The following is a 22,702-nucleotide window of genomic DNA, read 5'->3' as shown; positions in this document are numbered from 1 at the left end:
CGAAATGTTTGACCCTTACCCAAATGAAACCAAGAAGAAACAGAATTTTTGCAAGTCCGTTCTCTTATTGCCATTTTGAACTCTGCGCTACTTGAAAAGAAAGAACACTTGCAAACTCCTCAATGCTTAAAAAACATAAATCACACAATGTTAATTCAAAACGAATCTGAAGTACAAAATAAAATGGTAAACATAATAGTAACAAAATAAAATGAGTGAAGTAGAGCAAAGCAGTCTGCATATAATCCCAAGCTTAAATGCAATGAATATATCAAAGATTTTTATATTTATAGATTAAAGTTGGGTCTCATTAAAGGGAGTGGGAACTTTATCATAGACTTCAGTGAGGCTATAATTATACCTCCTATCATTATTGTTGCTGTAGAATCATACCTAACTATCATGTTTCATATATTTTGAAGCCTCAACAGAATATGATTACTCTGTTTGAGCTCTTGCTTAACAGAGGCCATAAAATTTCACCAAATGATTTTCTGCAGCTAACCCAAAAGCAATGATAGCAGTATAACACATTTTCTATAAAGACATTTTATCTAGCTTTAAAGACTTCCAATGATAGAAAATTTACCATATCCTTTGGCCATGTCTTCCAACGGTTAAGTGCCATTCGTGCAAAGAATCTGCACCTAATTTACAGTTTGAATTCTGCAGACTTCAGCATTTAACTTTGGGATCTTTGTGTCTATGCCTGATAGATGAAAGAATTGTTTGGTGTCAGGAGTCATTCCCCTTCACACATTTTTTAGAGATGCTGATTAAAACATCTTTTCATCTTGTCTGTAAGAAGCTAAATAAATTGAGGTATTTTAGTTTACCATCAGAAGTATATAATTTTTGAGCCATAAAACAATTTTATAACTCTCCTCTGAAAACTTTCCCATTGAGTCACATTTTTAAAACCTTTACCTTAGGATTAGACATGGTAATGGTAATTATGGCATAAAAACAATGTAGACATGCATATTTATTTATTTATTTATTTATTTATTTCCTTCATTTTCTGGGCAAACATGCTGCCACAGCATCCTTTGGACAGTGCTCTAAATTGTCCAGACTCCTGATTAATTTGAAGACTGGTTTAACTAGCATTTCACTGACTGGTAAGGAATGGGGAAGTACAGTTCATGATTTGAAAGAAAACAGCCAGACAGTATTTACAAATTCCAGAGCAGCTGGCATGAATAAAATGTTTTAAATATCCAGGACTTCAACCACAGTTAATAGTAACATGTAAACCATAGTTAATACCAATGCAACTGCAACCCTCTGTTTTTTTTCTAATAATCAGGTATATCTATTATATTAAAAGTATTTTTAATGAATTTCCAAGCAGGTTTTGCTTTAAAGAAAAAAAAATAATTTGTTCTATTAATAGTAAAGGCCTGCCTGCTGAAATGAATTACTTAAAGTCCCTGGAGATACGTCATTCCCACTATGTATTGCCATTCTGCAATGGCAATGTATTACTCAAAATGCTAGTGCAACAGAAAGGCAAATGCAGATCATTTTCTAGAGCAGAACCATACATCACATCTGCATGTTTAATGCATTAGCACTCAGTTTACCCATAGCTACTAAGCTCTTTTTTTCAATCAGAAGTCACAAGAAAATGTTTTTTGCTCAGATTTGAAAATAGAGTTTTTCACAAATAGGTGACAAAGTAGCATAAAAAGCTATCGATATGAGAAATTTTGAAAATAAAACAAAGCTTATATTGATACAGTATCTCATTCCTGTAACCCTAAACTCCATCTGTTTTCCAAAACATAAAGAAATACAGACCCTCATCTTTGTATACTTCAAATTCCCTCAAAGTATAATGATGTTACAGGTGTTGCAGAAGACTAGGTGTTCAATTCTCAAAAGAGTCTGTAAACAACAGCAAGAAACAGCAGAACAGAATTTAAATCATATGTATCAGAATCAGAAATGAATGAATAGTTCACCAATTAATAATTTTTTTACCTATTGTTTTGTGCTCACAGGATGTCCATGAGCTCTTAGCAGTTTTGTTGATTTTATCCTTCACTGAATTTACTCAACTTCTTTATTTTACAGTGTGACTTACAATCTTTCAGGTAAAGACAGCAGTATAGGTAGGCAGGAAGCTCATAAATGAGCCATTTCTACTTCCTTTTTGTGCACGATGGAGCTGGTCAGTGGCATCTGCCAAGATAAGTCAGCACATCCTCACTGAATCCCAGCTAGCTGGAAGTCAAGCAAAATGTTTTCATAAACAAGAACTCCTGTCACTCATCAGTAAATGAGAGGGTGGAATATCCATACCCTGAAGATGAGAATGTGGAGTCAGATCTTTCTCTTACTGGCAGCTATGCAGTGGGGAAAACATCATCCATAGAGGCCCATCTGAGGGCAGCATCTCTCCCTGTGGTTGTAAAACCTGAGCCTGCCGCCTTCCCTGTAGAATCATAGAATCATAGAATCATTAAGGTTGGAAAAGACCTCTAAGATCATCGAGTCCAACCGTCGACCCAACACCACCATGTCCACTAAACCATGTCCCTAAGTGCCTCATCTACTCGTCTTTTAAATACTTCCAGGGATGGGGATTCAACCACTTCCCTGGGCAGCCTGGTCCAATGTTTCACCACTCTTTCAGTAAAGAAATTTTTCCTCATGTCCAATCTAAACCTCCCCTGCCGCAACTTGAGGCCATTTCCTCTCGTCCTATCACTAGTTACTTGGGAGAAGAGACCAACACCCACCTCGCTACAACCTCCTTTCAGGTAGTTGTAGAGAGCGATGAGGTCTCCCCTCAGCCTCCTTCTCTCCAGGCTAAACAGCCCCAGGTCCCTCAGCCGCTCCTCATAAGACTTGTTCTCCAGACCCCTCACCAGACTCGTTGCCCTTCTCTGCACACGCTCCAGCACCTCAACGTCCTTCTTGTAGTGAGGGGCCCAAAACTGAACACAGTATTCGAGGTGCGGCCTCACCAGTGCCGAGTACAGGGGCACGATCACTTCCCTCCTCCTGCTGGCCACACTGTTTCTGATACAGGCCAGGATGCCATTGGCCTTCTTGGCCGCCTGGGCACACTGCCGGCTCATGTTCAGCCGGCTGTCGACCAGCACCCCCAGGTCCTTCTCTGCTGGGCAGCTTTCCAGCCACTCTTCCCCAAGCCTGTAGCGCTGCATGGGGTTGTTGTGGCCCAAGTGCAGGACCCGGCACTTGGCCTTGTTGAGTCTCAGACAGTTGGCCTCGGCCCATCGATCCAGCCTGTCCAGGTCCCTCTGCAGAGCCTTCCTACCCTCGAGCAGATCAACGCTCCTGCCCAACTTGGTGTCGTCTGCAAACTTACTGAGGGTGCACTCAATCCCCTCATCCAGATCATTGATAAAGATATTGAACAAGACCAGCCCCAAAACTGAGCCCTGAGGAACACCACTCGTGACCAGCTGCCAACTGGATTTAACTCCATTCACCACAGCTCTCTGGGCCTGGCCATCCAGCCAGTTTTTGACCCAGCGCAGAGTACACCTGTCTAAGCCGTGAGCCGCCAGCTTCTCGAGGAGAATGCTGTGGGAGACAGTGTCAAAGGCCTTACTGAAGTCCAGGTAGACCACATCCACAGCCTTTCCCTCATCCACTAGGCGGGTCACCTGGTCATAGAAGGAGATTAGGTTGGTCAAGCAGGACCTGCCTCTCATGAATCCGTGCTGGCTGGGCCGGATCCCCTGGTTGTCCCGCACTTGCCTTGTGAGCACCCTCAAGATGAACCGCTCCATAATCTTCCCCGGCACCGAGGTCAGGCTGACAGGCCTGTAGTTCCCTGGATCCTCCTTCTGGCCCTTTTTGTAGATGGGCGTCACATTGGCAAGCCTCCAGTCATCCAGGACCTCCCCCATTAACCAGGAACAGTTAATCTGTACCTGCTGCAGAGGGGCGGGGACAGATGCTGAGGTACATATCTTTACAAAAGTTTTTCCCTCTCTCTGCATCAGCTGAGATAGTTTCAAACCTTGAGGCCTTTTGGAAGAATATTCTTCTTCACTTTCTCTTCTGTAAAACCACTCCATAGCAGAGGAACGCTTTTACACATCCATCCTTCTTCTCACATCTTTTCAGCAGAGCCTGTATTGCAGGATTCAGAGGAATTTTTCAGTTGTCTTGTCCCAAACTTTGGCCATGTCTAGGCCACATATCATGATAAAACCCAGAAGTGAAATGCCTTCTTCACCCTACACCCCCATTGCCCTTGGAAATAAAGCTAGGGCATTCAGGGCAAAAGGGAGTACAGTGCAGTCTGATAGCTCCCCAGTCTGCATATCAGAGCAGAGCAAAGGTCTACAGAGCGTATCAGCGGGTTTATCCACCTCACAACATTAAGGTGGATTGTTACATACATTGGCTTACGTTGAGACTATTTCCTTCTTCTATAATGTATTTCCAGTGATGAATGTGAGCGTTTTCCTTGGCCTGTATGATTGCTGATTTAGCATCAATTTTTATTGGAATTAAAGAAACAAAGAAAGAACAAAAGCACCATTAAGTATTTTCAGAGTCTAACATTAAGCCTAAAAAAGTCAAAACGTAACATGAAATAGGTGCTTTCCATTATATGGCAGCACACATTGGACAAATTAATGTCCTGTGAAAGTCATCTTTAGGCACCTGAGGTAGATCTCTTTAATTTTAATAACTTGGCATTATATGACCTGCTATTGCTTCTGTTAACATTTGTTGTAATTCATCTATTAGAGAGAGCAATAAAAAGTCAACAGATATGTGAAAGAAGCATCAGAGAATTGTTTCAGTTGAAGGCAGCCAGACTAAATAGTGTCCTTTTCCTTACCAGTGCTTCTGTTACATTTTGAGTTATGTATCTACATTTCCATTTAAATTTTATCCAAATTTTTGTATTTTTTTACAGTGCAGCAAATTATACCTGATATTATTTATCAGAGCAAGAGCAGCTTCAGGAGAATATACAAGCTTATTACACATAAAGGGTTCAAGTTTTTAAACAGAAAAAAAAATTTATTTTTTTTCTGCAATGTATCTGTTTTTTCTATGTCTATATCTCATCGATCATGTTTCTAATTTAAATCCCTGCAAAAAAGAGACTTTATCATAAAAGACTGCAGTTGACATTTATTTAAAAAAAAAACTGCAAAAGGCTAAATCAGTACATTAAGCCGGCAAAACAGATTTGGAATGGTTCCAAAACCAGTATTAATTATAGCTCTATAGAAATTTCATCTGAAGAGCTCAAAGCGCAATGCAAAGCTTAAGTTTGCCTTAGATCACGCTGGTGAGGTATATGCCTCCTGTGTTCCAGATGAGCAGTGAGGCTGCAGGTCTGTGACAGTCTAAGCCAGTAAAAAATGCTGGGTTTATGGTCCTGCCTTCTTCTCTGGATCTGCTATTCATTTACAGCCTCTGGCTTGTCCCTGCTCTGGCTCTGACCTGATCCAAAATAACCTGGGTCAAGGACCTAACCTGGCAGGAAAAGATCAGCAAAACACTAGTGCCACACTAAGGAAGGAGCTGAATTGCAGTAAAATTGGCTTTGGTGATCCTAAGGAATTACACAATTGCCACCTGAATTTGCTCCTTTTCTGTTGCATTAAAAAGATAGATAAAATGTTTTCAAATATCACAGTACTGAAAATATTGTTTGTAAGGTTTTTCCTAATCTTTCAGCAGGGGAATACTCTCTCTGTTTCACCATTAAGAGTTAAGGTTTCAGTCACCCCTGAAAGAAAAATAATATCTCCTATTTGATTTTCATAGTCACCTTCCTGCTTTCTCCTAAATTGCTACCATGCCTGGGAGGAGCTCCATCTAAACACCTGCACCCCGCCTCGTTATTTTCTTGGGCTCTCATGCCTAGTCTGTTCTAAATTTGTAGGCATTTTTGAGCAGGAACCTTCTTTTTGTTATGCAATATTATAGCACTTAGCACAAAAAGCTCTTGTCCAGGACTGAGAAGCTTTTTAATACAAGTGATAAATCATTATAATAATGCAGGAGAGAAATATTACATTGGTCATGATGATAACACATCCTCTTCTTTATTCTGCTATTACTGAAGTCAATAGCAAAGCTGTATTGACTTCAGATGGTGCAAGATTAAGCCTTACAGCATTATTATTCCATAGCATTTTGAATTTTTTTTATAAAATGTCTTCAGCACAAAGAAAAACCTTAGCTTTATAACAGTATACACACACAGGCTGGATTGACAATGATACAGATGTAGATATATCCACAGGGTGAATATAACGTGTGCGTATGTATATATACAACTTATATATATATATCTTTTTGTATTTTTTTTCTGAGACTGCTAAGGTGAGGTAGGCATTATATTTGCCCTTAGATTGATATGTCTGTTAATCTCAGGACTCCTGTCAAGATTAGTTTTATTATCTAAGTGAACAGTAATTTAAAAGAAATAGCATTTTATTGAACTTCTGCTTAAATCCCAGCAACTTCAGATAAAGACAGTCTGCCTGGCGTGACGTGACTTGAGAGCTGAAACTGCAGGTTCCTCAGAAACTGCCATCTACTTTCATCTGTGCAGTGCTCAAAGCCACACTGTGTGTTTATATTAAGCTCAAACGAAATTAATGAGTTTTTAAAGAAAAGTAGCTGTAATGAAAAATCTTAAATATAATTTAAAAACTGTAATTTAATACAAATTCATGACATCAACCTCTGTGTATGCAGAGGTTCTATTTAATTTTCATTAAATAATGTAATATCTTTTTTCAAATATCATTTGACGTTAGTAATTCCTTTTTTATTATGTGTCTTATCTTAAATTGATAGCCTAGTATTTCATACAAAGACTGCAGGCTGCTCAGTTCCAGCTGCTTACACTTGAGCACCCACTGGATGGCAGTCACATGCAACTTTGGAAAGAATTCAGCTTGGTCCTTTAACTTGCTGACCTAAAAAAGAAATACTAGTGAAGTGCCTCTAAAAAAAAGTTTTATTAGATAATGCTAGTTTAGAACAAAGACAAACAATAAAAGCGAGCGGACAGAAGTCTCACTATTCCCTCACTGTTGTCTCGTGGTGCACCATTTTATTTCAGGTGCCAGGATTAGAGAAGGATGTAGCTCAAAGCTGGCCGTGGAAGGCAACGCAGGCATCCCCCATGGGACAAGAGATGCCAGAGCTGGCAACTGAGTGGTAGCTGGCTCTATCGCTAGTCAGAAATGCTTGCCCCTATTGATGGCAAGGCCAGGAAATCAGTATCAACAGTTTTTAAATGGACATTTATTTCAACCAGAAATCAAAATGACCCAAAACTTCAGAGTCGTTAAGCCCTTAAAACAATTCATAGCTGAAGCCATTTTGAAATCTTTCCTTGACTTCAATGAGATCTGGAAAATGTATGTGAGTATAGATTCAGTTATCGATTCAGTACAAGAGGTCAGTTTAAACTAATACCCCTAAGCAGCAAACTGGCTGTATCTGTTAGAGCCTGCAATATAACAGCATTAGTCTCCTTGTTGCCATCCCTGGCTCCCACACGTGGCAGGATCTTTTGCCTCTGCACCATGATGGTATGCTCTGCCACACTAAAGTCCCAAGGGGGGACGAGGTCACTGGAAGGATTTATTTAGTTTTTTTAATCTGGCCAAGATCACTGCTAACTAAACTGTTCCAAGGTGGGGGGAAGAGGGGGCACACCTGCTCATATCTTTGACTCCTTTTTGGCTGCACCAGAAAGCTGCATGGTTTCACCACTGGCATGCCCTGCACGCCCTGCTGCAGCCTCTCTCTTTGAGCTTTGCCACAGAAGTCCCACTGGAGGCCTCCCCTGTGCAGGTATGCACATGGGTCTGCCTCTGTGCTGTGCTTGTGTAAGGATTTCCCAGAGGAATTGGGAAAAAAGGCGGGGGAGGAGAGGGCAAGAGCACTAGTTCCCTGTCCTTTGCTTCCCTGCCACAGCACTGGCACCATCCCCATTTCCAGAGATGGGCAACCTATGACCACACACAAGTTTGAGGGATTTGGTGAAATACAGTATCATTATTTTGTGATCGTTGTCATAGCATAATGGTATATTTTTACTTATTTTAAATGTGAGTACCATTATGCATTTTTGCCAGGAAAGGCAAAGTTGGAGAATTGTGTCTGGCAGAACAGGGTGAGGTTTGCAATGCTCTTTGGTTCCTGAAGGATTTTCCACCATGGCCTCAGAAGAGCTTCTTAGCAAATATAGCTTGTTCAATTACCTGAACTACAAAACGTAAGCTTTGGGTGATGCGGTGATATATTAGATATTCTGGGCCCAAATTACAGAGCATCTTAAAAATAAAACCCTATACCTCAATGTTGTTGTACTATATGGGCAGAAGGCAGCCTGGTATTCTTGCAGGGAACCTGTATTGCAAAGAAACAAACTATAGCTTTACATAGCTAAAATACTGATTCTCTATTAATCCATTATGGACCAGCCTTTTCACATCCTGAACATTAACTGAAGGCAAAGGGAGTTTCACCACACCACAGCTGACAGGATTTGATATTCTGTATTTGTGCATGTAAATGCTCACAGTGATTCATCATTTAAATTGGCTTTTCATTTTCAAGTGTGTCCTGCAGACACAATTAGCATTCTCAGGTAGGGACAGCCTGTACATTAGGCAGGGATGACTTTTTATTACTTGTTCCTAATAGTTACTCTGGGCCATGGCTACGGCTCTAGGATACCCGCAATACATTGACACATAGATAAATGGATTGATAGATTTATAATAATTATTATAATTTATTAGTATCTTATCAGATTAGTGATGATCTGATCAACCCCACTGCTCAAATTCCAAGTTACAATAAAAAGAAATATTTAAACATTGCTCCAGATGGATTTTGGAAAAGGAAGAACTTAAATGTTGATGATGTTGACAAATACCAATGTACGTGGTAGTATGCCAAATTATTTTATGAGAGATACTCCAGTATATTTTACGTCATACAAATAAAAGGAGAACCTAGAAGATTAATCCTGTGCAATCAGAATGTATCAGAAATAATTCCACTGCAGGCAAAGAAGTTACATGAGGTTAAAGTCTTGGTATATGAGAGGCTGGAGGATCAGGGTTTTGTGTATCAGTCTTCCCACCAATCTTTTCCTGATATGCCTCTCTAAAGTCTATACCTTCATTTTAATAACCATACTGGTAAATACCATGACAGCTCTGAGATCTGAGCCATTCCTATTTGTCTTCTGAAATAAGAAGGGAATATTTTTTTCACCTGATATGTCTGCAGCTCCCATTGACAACAGGTCTGATACTTGTGATGTTGGATGCTGGAACGCTGATTTTCATTCCACCAGGGAAACCAACAGCAAGCACGTAGCTGGAGTTTGTACTTAGTAGGACCTGCTGTGGTTAATGTTGAGAACTGTTTTTTATTTTAACTCTTTGTATTCGCTTGGCTGCACCGTTTCAAAAATAACTCTTTTTGATTTGAAATTATGTCTAATGTCAGGTAAAATATGTATTTCTGCTGTTTATTAAAAATCTGAGAAAAGCTGTTCAAGATACTCTGAACAAACTGAAACTTCTTAGTTTCTGAGTACGAAGATGGAAACTATGTTCTTCCTTATATTTAGCTCAAAAGTCTGCCATTTAAAATTGGGAGGTAGCCAGTAGTCATGCTAATAAACATTCATGGCCAAATTTTAATAACCAGTGTGAGAACTAGTTATGATCAATTAAAAATCATTTCTGAATATGAGCATTTGCTAGACATCTTTTGTCATCTGCAGAGAACATTCTCCCTCTCTATCATGTATATACACTTGTCTTGCTGGGGTTTTATGGAGCAGTATAAGAAAGACGGGACTTCTCTTTTCCAGTCCAGTATAGTTTTTTGAGATGATTGCCTCTGCAGATTCATGGGTATGAAATCAGTAGGCTTTCCAAGTACACGAGCTCACAGTATTCCAGGGTATCAGGGGATTCAGCCCTTCAGTTCTACACTATCTGCCATTCATTTACTTTTAACCACTGAATTGAAAATTTGCAGTATCATTAAAGCAAACTAATCCAAGATAATAATATTTTGAAATTAGAAATTAGAAATATGGCAAAAAGATATGTGAAAAAATTGTATGCCCTTTAGTGTTGCAGTTTCTCCAGAATTACTTCTGCAGTCTATTATACCCTGTAAAGTCTTAAATCGCATGTATGAGTTTCTATCCTGTTTTGTGCCAAGGTAAGGCCAGAATAAAATAAACAATTGCTGCTCTGCCCTCTTTAAGTCTGTGTAATAAACATGTAAAACTGAGAAAATAAATAAAACAGCATAGATAAAAATTCACCCCAATTACCTTTATGAAATGTGAACATCAAAACTATTGAACTGTATCGAACTATCTTAATAGTGCTATTACTAAGCATTTTTCTGTTAAATAGCTAAAAACCAGGAAGAAATATGCCAATATAATGTGATTGTTGTGTCATATCGGGGACAATATGAGTTTCCTATAGATTAAACTATTTAGCTAAGTTGATTACTCTTGAATTTATTTTTTAGGTTTCACTAGGTGTCATCACAATTAAATTGAACAGCATTTTCAATAAGAAAATAATAAATATGAAGTGCAAAAAAGTATGTCTTATTATTTTTTTACTTTTCTGAGAGAAAAGGAGAATGCGCAACACCTGCATTAGTCTCAAATTCTCAGCTATGTAAACCTAGCTTTAGCAGTAACATAGGTCCCAAATGGAAATCTTATATTAAAATAATAAGCTGTTTTATTATTGAAGTTGATGCTGTTGTTATTTTTAGCAATTATATGGAAGCACACAAGCAAAAGCTGAAGTGATTGTACAGCAACCAGAACAAACAAATGACCAATATAGGTATTTTCCAGGCCTTGGGAACTGTGGAGATGGCAGATATGGAAGGAAGGGTATTAACTGTTATTTTGCCTTTATCAGAATGAAAGCAGAGCATATCAGACAGAGTTGTAAGTGGCATAAACTCTATAAAAGTAGACCTGATTCAGTAGCACTGTAAGAAGGCGGACCAGTTCAAAATACTCATCATTTCTTTTCCCTTTCCCCAGCTTGATCACTATCCTCCAACAAGTTACAGCCTGCCAACAGCGTCTGACATTCAATTCAACTCCCCAAAGGCACTATTCCTAGGAAAAGTTATAGGTAAGATTTCATTTTATACCTGGTTATTTTATTAGGTGTTTTCAGAGAATACTGAAAACCGTAAGCACACGGGACAATGAGGTGTGTCGTGTTTGCAGCAGGATGCTGCACATGTCATTCCTGACTAGAAAGTGGTGATATTGGAGTTATACCTAAACGAAGGGTTATGTTCACCTTGTCATATAGGCTGATGTGCACACAAATGGGTGATTGTCTGCCCAATGCATGGAAAAAAACATATACGGGTAAAGAGACACTTGTAACTTCATATTTGTGAAGTTTCATTACCCTCTCAGTGTCAGGTGGAGGGAATACGAAATCATTGGGACCACTGCTTCTACGAGGAGATATTGAAGTTATTTTAGATAGTATCTTCCCCTGTGAAGGTATCATATGCTTTATATAATGCCTTTATTTCTGCAGTCAGCCTTCTTATCCCAGTGCATCCTCTTGTGGCATAACTATCCCTCATCACTGCCAAAACTGCCACTTTCTCACAGTGAGGCCCACTAGCAAGGTCCTTTAGAAGTCTGTAACACCTACAGCAACACTCATCTATACATTTTCCATCCCTTTTATGGACCTCATCATTATTTCCCAGTGCAGCAGCTTCCCAGCCAGCTCCCCAGCTGAACTCTAAAGGCAATACAGATGCATCTTAAACTGCCTGGGCCTCACTTTTAGGCCATCTACTTTCCATTGCTTAATTTTTCCACTACTGGCATCTTACATGAATTTCCAGGGTTACTCACTTCAGGAATCAATTATTCCCCTGACATTTACAGCTTTTAAGAAGGGCTTTTTCCCCTTTGCAGAGTAAGGGGGTATTGATACCATTTCCTCTAAGTGCTTTGTACAGGGATGTGGTTGCTTGAACGGCAGTGAAGGGTTTAATCCAGAAAATTGTAAACTTTTCTTTGTTTTGTGGTCTAAGGCAGTAAACCTGTGAACACCATGCACTGATTTTTGAAGTGGAAAAGCAATTGACCACATAGCTAATGTGACTTTTTGAAGATTGTTTCATTTTTAAAATTTAATGTGTTGAGCTTCTGTGAAATAGGAAATGAAAAGCCTTTAAAATGGTTGGTTAGCAAGAGAGACATGAACTATTTTCTGGTACTCTCAAAGTCAGTTCTATAGATAGTACAAAAGACGATGTGGTCTGATTTTGGCAAGTGTCTGGAAACCAGGTGCATTCCCACCTCACCAGACTGAATTAGGGCGGTTGGACTAGAGCTGACTCTCTACCTCCGCCAGGTTGCCGGCCTCTGTATTCATTAATTAGGGTGAGGAGACGAAGGACTTCAGGTGGAGCCTTCAGCAGCTGGAATAGCTTTGCAGGCAAGGAATGGGGCTTGAGTCTTTCCTGCCAGGTAATTGTGATCAAAAATATCAGCTATAATTTGCTGAAGAGTGTTGCAGTGTCCCACTTCCATAATGGATTAATTGCCAGTGAGGTTCTGTTTCTTTTGAGATGGCAGCTCTCTGTAATGCTTCATTTGTCTAAGAAACTACCACGATATGGCAGTACTGCCTCCACAGCTTAGCCTTCTAAATAAGCTTACCTTTTTTGAATGGTTGTTTGGATCCAGCTAAAACTGGCGCTTTCCCGGCCATTCTAATCAGGCAATGCTTTGGAGGAGGCTGAACAAGGTGCATGAGAGAGACAATATGGAGATAGGCATACAACAGAGAAAATACTGCAGCATAAGAGAGAAATAAAAGTGAAGGGGAAGAAAAGGACAATTACTAAAACACAGAGGAAAACAATGGAAGAAACACAAAATGAAAGAGAAAGCAAGAAATACTGTTTACGTGATACTCATTTAAAATACCCTGAGTGCAGACAGAGCTCTGCAAGGAAACCACTTCTTATTCCTTTGAATTGCTGAGCTGGCAGGTTTACTAGCAACACAGTCATGTAACCACATAGATGAAACCGTGACATAGATAGGAGGTTTAGTCTTTGCACTGGTTCTTTCTGAGCTGAATTTTTAAACACAGTCATAGCACTACAAAATCAAAGTCCACCCAGCTGTCTCCCACATAACCCCATGCCCAAGTGCTGGTTTCTTTGCCATGTTTAAGTACTCCCATTCTGAAATTTTCCTTAGGCATTCATGAATAATAAAGGGGCTGCAAGAACTGGGCAGCTCAGATCGTCCGTGATATGACCTTTCGTGTCTAGGTTACCTGTTTCAATATTGGCAGTGACTGAAAGCCATAACCATCTCAGAGGTCCAAATAAAATGAGTTATCCGTCCAGTTCTGTTCCTACAGATCTAAACCCACAGCACCTCACTTTCACCTCATTTCTGAAAAGTCATGTATCTGGCTGAAAATAGTTTTAAGTATCCTCTGACTGTTTCAGTTGGATCCTACCAAATGAGAAATGAAGCTTGGCAACAGAACAATATCTGTATGCTGCCTGTTAATATCAAGAGCTTGATCATAGGACTCACGAGACTTTCCCAGAATAAAGATATATAAAAAAAAAAAATACCAGAGGTCAGTGAATATAATTTGATTTTTTTTTTAAAGAAAAAAGTAAGAAAAGTTTTAAATATCTGGGAACTTACAATTTATATTCCTCTCCCTCTTTATAAATAGGGTAAACTGACAAGAGTGATTAAAAGCAAGTTCCAAATCTAGAATTTCAAATAGTAAACATAGTCCTTATAATATCTGTCCCATAAATATATATGGTACAGTTGAAGATTGTCATCAGGAAGCATAAAGCAATCACAGATACCACTGAAGCCCACCTTCAACTCTTCTGCTAACTTGAAGTTTGGGAACAGGCAAAGGTCTTGGGATATCTTGAAGGAGTAATTTGTGGATATGTTATGTTTCTGTTTTCCTGTGCTACCTGGTGATTTTAAGCCACAGACAACTGTGTCCCTGTTTCTGAAGATGCTATTTGTCATCCATTCTTACAAACCTCATCATGCATTTATTATATATTGTATATCCTATTATCCCTGGGATTGATTACTTCATTTTTAACAGCATAGGATTATATTAGCATAATTGACAATATGATTCTTTTGCTTTCTCTTCTCTGCTTCTGTTACTGTCCTCACAAAATATTATATTAAGCACAAGAGCAAATCAGTACTAAAGAAACAAACAAAAAACCAACTTCTATTCTTTCTGCCAAAGAAAAATTGAACTTATCTGCAGGGACACAGATTTCCTGATGTAAAATTGTTGTGCAGCTGACTCTGTCCATTGATCAGCTTTGCTGTGCAACTCTCAGAGTAATGCTGAATGAGGGAAGAGCACGGTTAACACAGTTACACAAGTGCAGCAGTTTGAAGGGCAAAGTAGATGCAGAATCTAGTATCTTTAAAGCTTCTGCTTGTCACATTGTACTGGCTAGGCATATTTTAGTGGACCAGAGGGATTAGCACCAATGGAAGATCTGGATACATATATCAAGTTACAATCTGTACCCACCTGCAATTACATTCTCTAAATGGGCAACGTGGGAGTAGCCTCCTATTTCACTGCTAGTCTGTCATTAGTTGCATTCAGTTTCTGTTGTTTCCATACTATGCAATTCTTATTTGCCATCAAAAATGAATGCAAGGCCCTATTTCTAAAGACAGATGGGGTTTTTGAAGAGCACTCTGGAACAATCTTACTAAGAAACTGATCTGCCTGTCTGATTTCCATTTTTATTAGGGTTATTTGCATAGGAGCAGCTGCTTCTGCCACAGCTGTGCTTGCTGTGATAGCTCATATGCTGCCAGTCAGAAATGATCACTTGTATAATACCTACCGCAACGCAACACCACTCTCTGCTCTAGGTGTTACAACAATATGGCTGATTAATAAAATGGTGACGAAATGGCTCCATGCCTCATAACTGTTCATAATATTTTCTGTAAAGCAGGAGGGTCACATCAGAAACAAAAAGAAATGATTGAATTGCAGTTGTAATCAGGGAGCGTTTCTTCTTCTTTAAGTTGAGGTGTTTTCTGCTTTCCTGAAATAATTTCCAGAAAACTTAAATGTTCACTGGCTTGAAAAACACTGATATATAATATTTTTAGCCTTCTGGGAAACTGCAGTTACAGGCATTCAGTATATAATTCTTACACAGACAAAATGGATTATGGTTTGAGGTGTGAAATAAAGCTAAAGGAGACAACGAATGAAAAATCCTGTTTTACGTGAGTGTGTGTCTCTAGTGCTAATATTAAAAATAATAGCACTAGAGAAATGCAGGATTTTATAAAAAAGATAGAAGGGAATTGTTAATGTTTCAAGGAAGTTCTGTAATCTGTTGTTTAAACATACTTAGGCTTTGATGGCTGGCACAGATGAGGTAAGAGGGAAAAGCTGGCTATCTGGATGACCAGCTATGAAGAGAAAAAACAAAAAGTAGACAATGTAACAGGATGTGTTATATATCACAGTTCAGATCTCAATCTACATTTTCATTTAGGCTGCAGCTTGAGACTCATTACTGAGGTAGAATAGAGCAGAGGTTTGCTTTTCCCTCTAAGTGTAGTGGTTTTGGATGCAAGGTTTGTCTTCACATCCTTTTTGGAGGCCTACACTAATTTCCATTATGGGAACTTGCTATATAGGGAACAAATGTCATAGTCTGTACTTTATTACTGGAAGTGGAGTATTTCTTTGGGTTTTAATATGCATTTATAAAGAATTAGCTACACATAATTAAACATGATTTTCTAAAAGTATCATTCTGGTGAGCAGAAATAATTTGAGAGTTTCTTAATAGGATATTTGATTGAGCACAGAAACACCCAGATCAAACGAGTTGCTTTTGAGAAAGTGGCAGGGAAGTAAAGGAAATGTGCTCCTTGTCTGTTTTCCATCCACTCCAAATCAAATGATATCATTTAGAAAATACTTAAATATCCACTTGGAAACAACCAACATAATACAAGTCATCTATAACACAGACATTATCAATTTCAGAACTGACAGCTGTCCCTGCAGCTAAACTCTGTAAGCTCCAATTATGTCTCTGCCTCACCCTAGTGCTCTTCAGGTACTTTCAGTAAGAGTAGTGAAGAGGGAAACACCTTTCAGGTCTGCCTTCCTTCTTACAAAAGCAGCTGCCATCACTTTACAACTAAAAAGAGATCCTGGAAATCAACCCCAGGGGCCTTGAGTCTTTTCTCAAAAGGGGGTTTCCTCAAGAAGAAGAGGTAGAAGGTCCATTTCTAGATGTGTTATTTCCCTGGTGTCAATGAAAGGATTTTTTATTGTTTCCTGGGTGGAGTTTCTCTGTTTCTTTACCGGGGTGTGTGGTGAAAATAAAAACTGGTCAGGAGACATTTCTCTGGATTCATTCTGACATTCACTGCCTTGGACTGATGGGTGGTAAGACCAGCTTACATCTAGCCAAGTAATTAGTTTCAAGTATGCAAAGGAGAGATCATAGAAAAACTTCACGAAAAGTAGGAGATAAATGACATTGCTTACATGGTTTAGGTTAGGTATAGAAATGGGAACTGCTTTTTTCTTTCATGGCATCTCTCCACAAATAGATACTGAATAATAGGAGGCAAAAGTTCAAAATCCTTTGAACTACCAGCAGGGACAATGGCAATTTTTCTGAGAGGTAATAATTCTTTATTACTAAATAAGATACTTTATTTTCTGTAGAACAAGCCTGGCAGTTTGATGCTTTAACACTTCTAGCTGAAGTGTTGAGTAACAGAAATTACCTACAGTGTAATTCTTACTACCAAAAACATCATAGACTTTGAAAACCAGCTTCAATTTCCATGTTTCCACACAATTGCAGAGGTTTATCACTTAGAGGGTTTGTTTCATGTCAAAGGATGAACATCTCATCTCTTTGAGAACATTTACCACCATTGAAAAGGGAGTTTTGGTAGCCTTGATAAAAAATTCTGTAAAGGACATTATCATTGTCATCATTTGGGTATGCCGCTTGACATTGACGTAATCTGATATGAAGTTAACGTTAATCAAAGAAACCATTGAACCAAATACCGGTTTAGAATTAGGTCTCTGATGCTGTAAGGTACTTCACTCAGCTCTTAAATTTGGATCCTAGAATATAATGCAGAGCTGTAAATAGATTATGAATAATCTAGAAGTATTTTTCTACTACACATCTTTGACATGTATCTACTACTACCTCATGATCATAGTGAGGTTAGCACCTCATTATATATATTAGCAGTGTGGCAGTCAGGGCTCCATAGCTTGAGTTTGCTCTGTGGCTCTCCTTCATTTTGCAGTGTAGACAGATAATCTGAGTGCAGGGTAGCTTAGCCTACTTTCACTGATAATGAGCAGAAAATAGCTAGCATGCAGTAAATTCATCCACTAACTTATTTCAAAGTAACTGCCTGCTACTTCATTTCTGAGCACCAGCATTAACATTCAGTACTGTAATCTCAGGGAAAAGGCATAAGTGTATTTTCATATTAGGAGCCCTCCTGCTACAGTAGCAGTTGAATATTAAAGATGTGCTTTCCCCTGCATTAAGTCACACATGAATTGTCATACAAAAATACAACATCTGGACAATTTTCCTTCTCCTCCTCCTGTATAATAGCATCAGCCTGGTTGAAACTCCTCTGGGATTTAATATTGCCTATGTCTCTGACCTCAGATCTGTCTATCTGTCCATATCTCACTCTTTGCTGCGTTTCTGGTAATGGTGGAAATGTTCCACAGCTCTTTTAGTGAAAACAAGAACGAAAGTAAAAGTAAAATATTTTTTTCTTTCAGACCTCTGAGTTTTTGACCTATCTGGTTTCTCTGAGAAATCCTACCTACAAGCCCTATTTAGAAAGGAACATTTCCCATCTACAGGCCTCCCGTCCAAGGGGACTCCCTAAAGACTTTGAATTGCTGGTTCCACCCCAATAACTCCTGTGGCAGGAATCAGGGTAGCCCAAGTGAATTTTACCTTTTGGTTGGAGGTTGGACAAGATGATCTTTAAAGGTCCCTTCCAACCCAAACCATTCTATGATTCTATGGAGAAGAGACAACAAGAACATCCATTGGTGCCATTCGCCTCTCAACACCTGTGCTTCATCTTTCCATTTTTCAGAATATTGTGGGATTTGGCTGCTGCAGTATTGGCCTGCTGGCAGCTCCAGAGAGGCAAAAGGCAGACCCCAGACAAACTCGACTAAATTAGATGCTATGGTAATCTCAGAAGTCATGAGTATAGCCAGCTCTGCTCTTCCAAAAATTAGCTGGAGTCACCTCCTCCCACTAACTTTTCACTCCCACTCTTCAGGTCATTCTTCATCTCTCAGTCCCTATCCCGTACTTTGTAGCTGGCGACTGCCCTTTCACTTGCTTATTGCACTATTCTCTATAAAATAACCTCACTGATTAATAGTCTTCAAATCTTCTGTGGACATTCAACAGCTCCAGAAGGTTGTCTGTCTTTCCCCCCCCACCCCCCACCCCCCCCGCCGTGCTCTTCTAGCATGCATACCAGCCTGTAACAGGATGCAAGAGTCTCCTAGTTCCTAAATTGTAAAATTCTTTTCCTTTATGCTTTAAGATGTCTCAGAAAATTGTTTCATATAAATCGCTCTACAGAATCTTGCGGAGAAAATAATCCCATTGCTTTACAGTTCTTTCCAAAGTATACATCCATTTGCTCTGAAAAAAAGAAAAAAAAGAGGAGATTGTAAAGACATTTAATTCAGTTGGTGCCATTTTGAACAGAGTATTTGCACAAGTCTTATCTGACATTCAAAACCATGTGATAATGCTATTTAAAAGTAATGGAATAAAATGAAAACTTAAACTTCAGTAATTAGAGTGACCTTTTCCTAACTTCTGTATTTTTTTAAGGTGGCATGTCTTAGTTATACAACTTTTCCCTACCACAGGAAGAGAGGAACTATTTCACCTGTACTGTGTAATATCTAGTACTAATTTATTTCAAATGCAGCTGCGTTAAAGGGTCAAAGAGGGGAATTGAACATGACAAGATCACCAAGGCCATCAATAAAACCTGCTATTGGCCCTATAAAATTATAACGGCATACATAGCAAAATCGGAGAGCTGAGAACACCTACAAGGCTTGTAAATCATAAAACAAAGTGTTACACAATTTGCAAATTGAAAGCCAAATGTATACCTGAAGTGGAAAGTGAGAGCATGTTATAATTTTCCTCCAAATATATTTGAAGGAAAAACTGAAAATCAGAATAGATCTCCCCTAAAATAATAGAAAGACAGAACTGACAAAAAATTGTCTTCACTAGGCCAAGGCACAAGTCTTTAAATTTTAGATTATTTTACCTAACATGGGAAACCTCTGCCCATGGCTCCAGATAGAAAACATTCAAAAATAATATGAATATGCACCCATGTTTTGATCAAAAACAGCTGTAGAAATATCCATTCTGGCCAGATTATTTTGGTTGAGGGTGCAGATTTTCTATATGACATTCCTTGTAAGGACAGGTAAACAAATTACATCTAATTCAAAACTCACTTGTTTGACAATTGAAAAAACCCTCAGTTTTTATCTGACACTTGTTTCACTTAGGAAAGTGAAGGCAGTGGGGGAAAAAAGCAGAACAAAACAACTCATAGCCTGACAAAAATATTAAAATTAAAACTCTCATCTCAGATGAATGATAATCTCTCCAACAGATTGAGTGCCTCCACGTCTGTGGTCTGATTCAGAGAGACTGTCAGACAAGTGAGAGAAGTGGCTTGTGTCCCCTTGTTTTGGAAGATCACCGGTATCAAGTCAACCCTCTCCCTCAACAGCTGTCCTAGTTCTCACTCTTGTCAGTAATAATTTGAAGTTGCCCATGTCCTCTTCTCATCTGCAATGGCCACTTATGCCAGAAGCACCAGAGTTTTCCTAGAGCCTGGAGAGTTTGCTCAAATTGCTAGAGAACCTGGGAAAGGCAAGGGGTGTGAGCATTTCTGGGGTGTGAACTAGATAGGAATTTCATGGTATGTGCTACTGTGCCTGAAATAATAAACCCCAAAAGGAGAGTAGGACCATTGCCCCTAGCAAAGCGCTGCACTAATGCACCTTTGCATGTTGGGGCTCAGAGCTGCCTTAGGTCTGGATGGCTTTCATTCTCTCAGAGAAGTCTGGACCTCTCCATGCAGATAGGTTTTAAGCTGTACAGCTTTGTGGGATGAAATTTATCTCAGTTCAAAGGCTCAACACAAAATCTTTGCACTACTAAACCCTGTTTTAATCCACAGCCTTAAGTAGATCTTCTATAGAATGTAAAGTAAGTCTATATTGCGCTGCTGTTCTTTGCACAAGGACACCTGTTGTACATAAGTATAATCAAGACATAGTAAAATAAACATATTCCTCAAACAATATTAAGTAATGAATAAATACGAAGACAAGATAATCTTTTTGTAGGTACTTTATATAGAACTATAAATTCATAGGCTAAATTATTCACAATGAATAATTTGCTTAACTCCCACTATCACAAAAAAAAAGGGAAGTAAATAAATTATGGGAAGATAATTTAACATTTTCCTGTTAAGCCAGACCTTTGACTGTAGGCTACTTTGCATTTCTTTTAAAGGAAGTGCTCTCATTATTTAAATTACAGAACCAAAACCTGACTGATGTCTTATTTTTAAGTGTTTCTGCCCAGCAAATTTTAAAGCTATATATATACACTCTTTAAATAAGCCCTTTCTGATAGGTGCAATAATTTATTCTCCATCTGCATATTTCAGGGAACAGCTGAAACACTGTTAGTTGCTACGGAGAAGGAAGTAATTCAAAAGATTGCTTGTTTCATTTCCAACGGCTTCAGCTACGTTCATGCTGTAGATAACAACACATGTTGCAGTTGCATCAGTGACCTCGCTTAAAACTTGCCATAGCAATATAGCTGTGATACCACTCAACATGGACTCGTTGTCCCTGGTCATTTGCATGGTGTTAAGGTGTGCTTAGGAGGAAGACACTGGGAATCAGTCACCCCAAACCCATCATTGCTGCTTGCTGCGTCTCAGTCACCAATAACGAGCTAAAAATGTACACTTTATTTAGGTTTTTGCACCACCTATGTTTTTCATGTGCCATTTCATTTATGGTGAAATGAATTTCAGATAAATTTCAGACACAGTTTCAAGCTGAAACATGGCAGTCAGTCACCAAAGGGGGGAAGGCAGGATCTTACCCCTTGTTGAAGGAAGGAGTTTACTAGCCAGTAAAATACAGGAGGTCTAGTTTAAAAAGTAGACCTTTATATATCTAAGGAAATGAAACAATTTATTTTAATTTAATAATTCAGATTGTCTTCTGGATCAGAAATTAATTGAATGACTTCTGGAGGGAAAGATGGAAACTGTCTGGACCCCCACAAGTCTTCCATGGGGACATCTACTATAACAGTTAAAATTTTTCACCAAAACCCAGGAATGATCTGCATTCATCTGAAAATGCATGTATGGTGAAAGAGGAAGGATTCTGTGGTGGAAACTCTCTTTGCTGGCTGTGTTATTTGATGGAGGCTTTGAAAAAATGGTTATGATTTGAATAATACATTTTACAAAAATTTTAGCAGTTTCAAGAATATGTCTCGGGATAGTATCATTTTTAAATAGCTTCCTGAATTAAATTTTTTTGAGGTTTTCTACAGCACAGTCTATATCAGTAACAGCTCCTCATGTTGCAGTTTGGTTGTTTATTCTGATATTAAATCTGATGTATTAGTAGCAGTGTCATGCCATTGACCATGACAGTTACTGATCCTTAGATTTAGATGCCATAATAAAACTCTATTTAATCTGCAGTACAGTGGCTAGTTCATAAACACCTCATTTAAATACAACAGGAATAAACTCACATCTTTACAACTTTCTCTTTAAAGAAGCCTGTTTCCTCTGCCATAAATGTACACCACTTTCCAGAAATATCTCCTTTATGACTACATGAACTTACAAATCTATCTCAGTGATTCTCAGCTACTGAGATATCAGGGTTGTACTCCACTTGCAGATGAAGCAGTTGAGTAAGGTTACAGTCAACCTCCCAGCAAAAGGCAATATTTTTATCTTATTCAGTCTGATAGCAAGGCAACATATACTGTCACTGTTTTCGTTACTCCTTCCTATTTTCTGCTTTCTTCACAGAGTGTTCAGAATTTTACTAGTCCTCCCTGCTTTTTTTTGGAGAAATTGTCAGCTGCCTCATTGTTACATGAAAATGCTTGTTGATCAACAGAATTTTCTCCTGATCTTTCTTCCCAGTTGCAGAATCCAAACTCTGTAAAGGTTTCACCATAATATATAAGGTCCTTCAAAAATGTCCAGGGAGAGAAACGTATTTGTCACTGAGTGTCAGAAAAATTGAATTGTTTAAAATACTCAAGCTAGAATGACTCCCTCCCAAACCTTTTTCTTTTAGAATAATTGGAAAAGGATTTCTTGAGTTGTAGATGATGAGACACCTCAGAAATACTGATACTGTGAGACATCTTCAGGGAGAACCACTATTACAATTACTAGTGTAATTCATCAAGCTGTCATATCACCCTCAGC

General features: G+C 38.7%; 1 protein-coding gene across 1 annotated transcript in view; it reads left to right on the top strand.

Annotated features, from left to right (window-relative positions):
* CNTNAP2 (contactin associated protein 2) overlaps positions 1–22,702 on the top strand; it is a 1,225,394-nt gene that overhangs the window by 1,135,371 nt on the left and 67,321 nt on the right. Inside the window, exon 21 of the mRNA XM_076330744.1 lies at positions 11,081–11,174. Within this exon, the coding sequence (XP_076186859.1) occupies positions 11,081–11,174 (94 nt within the window). The remainder of the gene's footprint in view (positions 1–11,080; positions 11,175–22,702) is intronic.

This window comes from Aptenodytes patagonicus, chromosome 2, assembly GCF_965638725.1.
Source record: "Aptenodytes patagonicus chromosome 2, bAptPat1.pri.cur, whole genome shotgun sequence".
NCBI lineage: Eukaryota > Metazoa > Chordata > Aves > Sphenisciformes > Spheniscidae > Aptenodytes > Aptenodytes patagonicus.
Note: the sequence above shows the minus strand (reverse complement) of the source record. Positions and strands in the feature narration are given on the sequence as shown.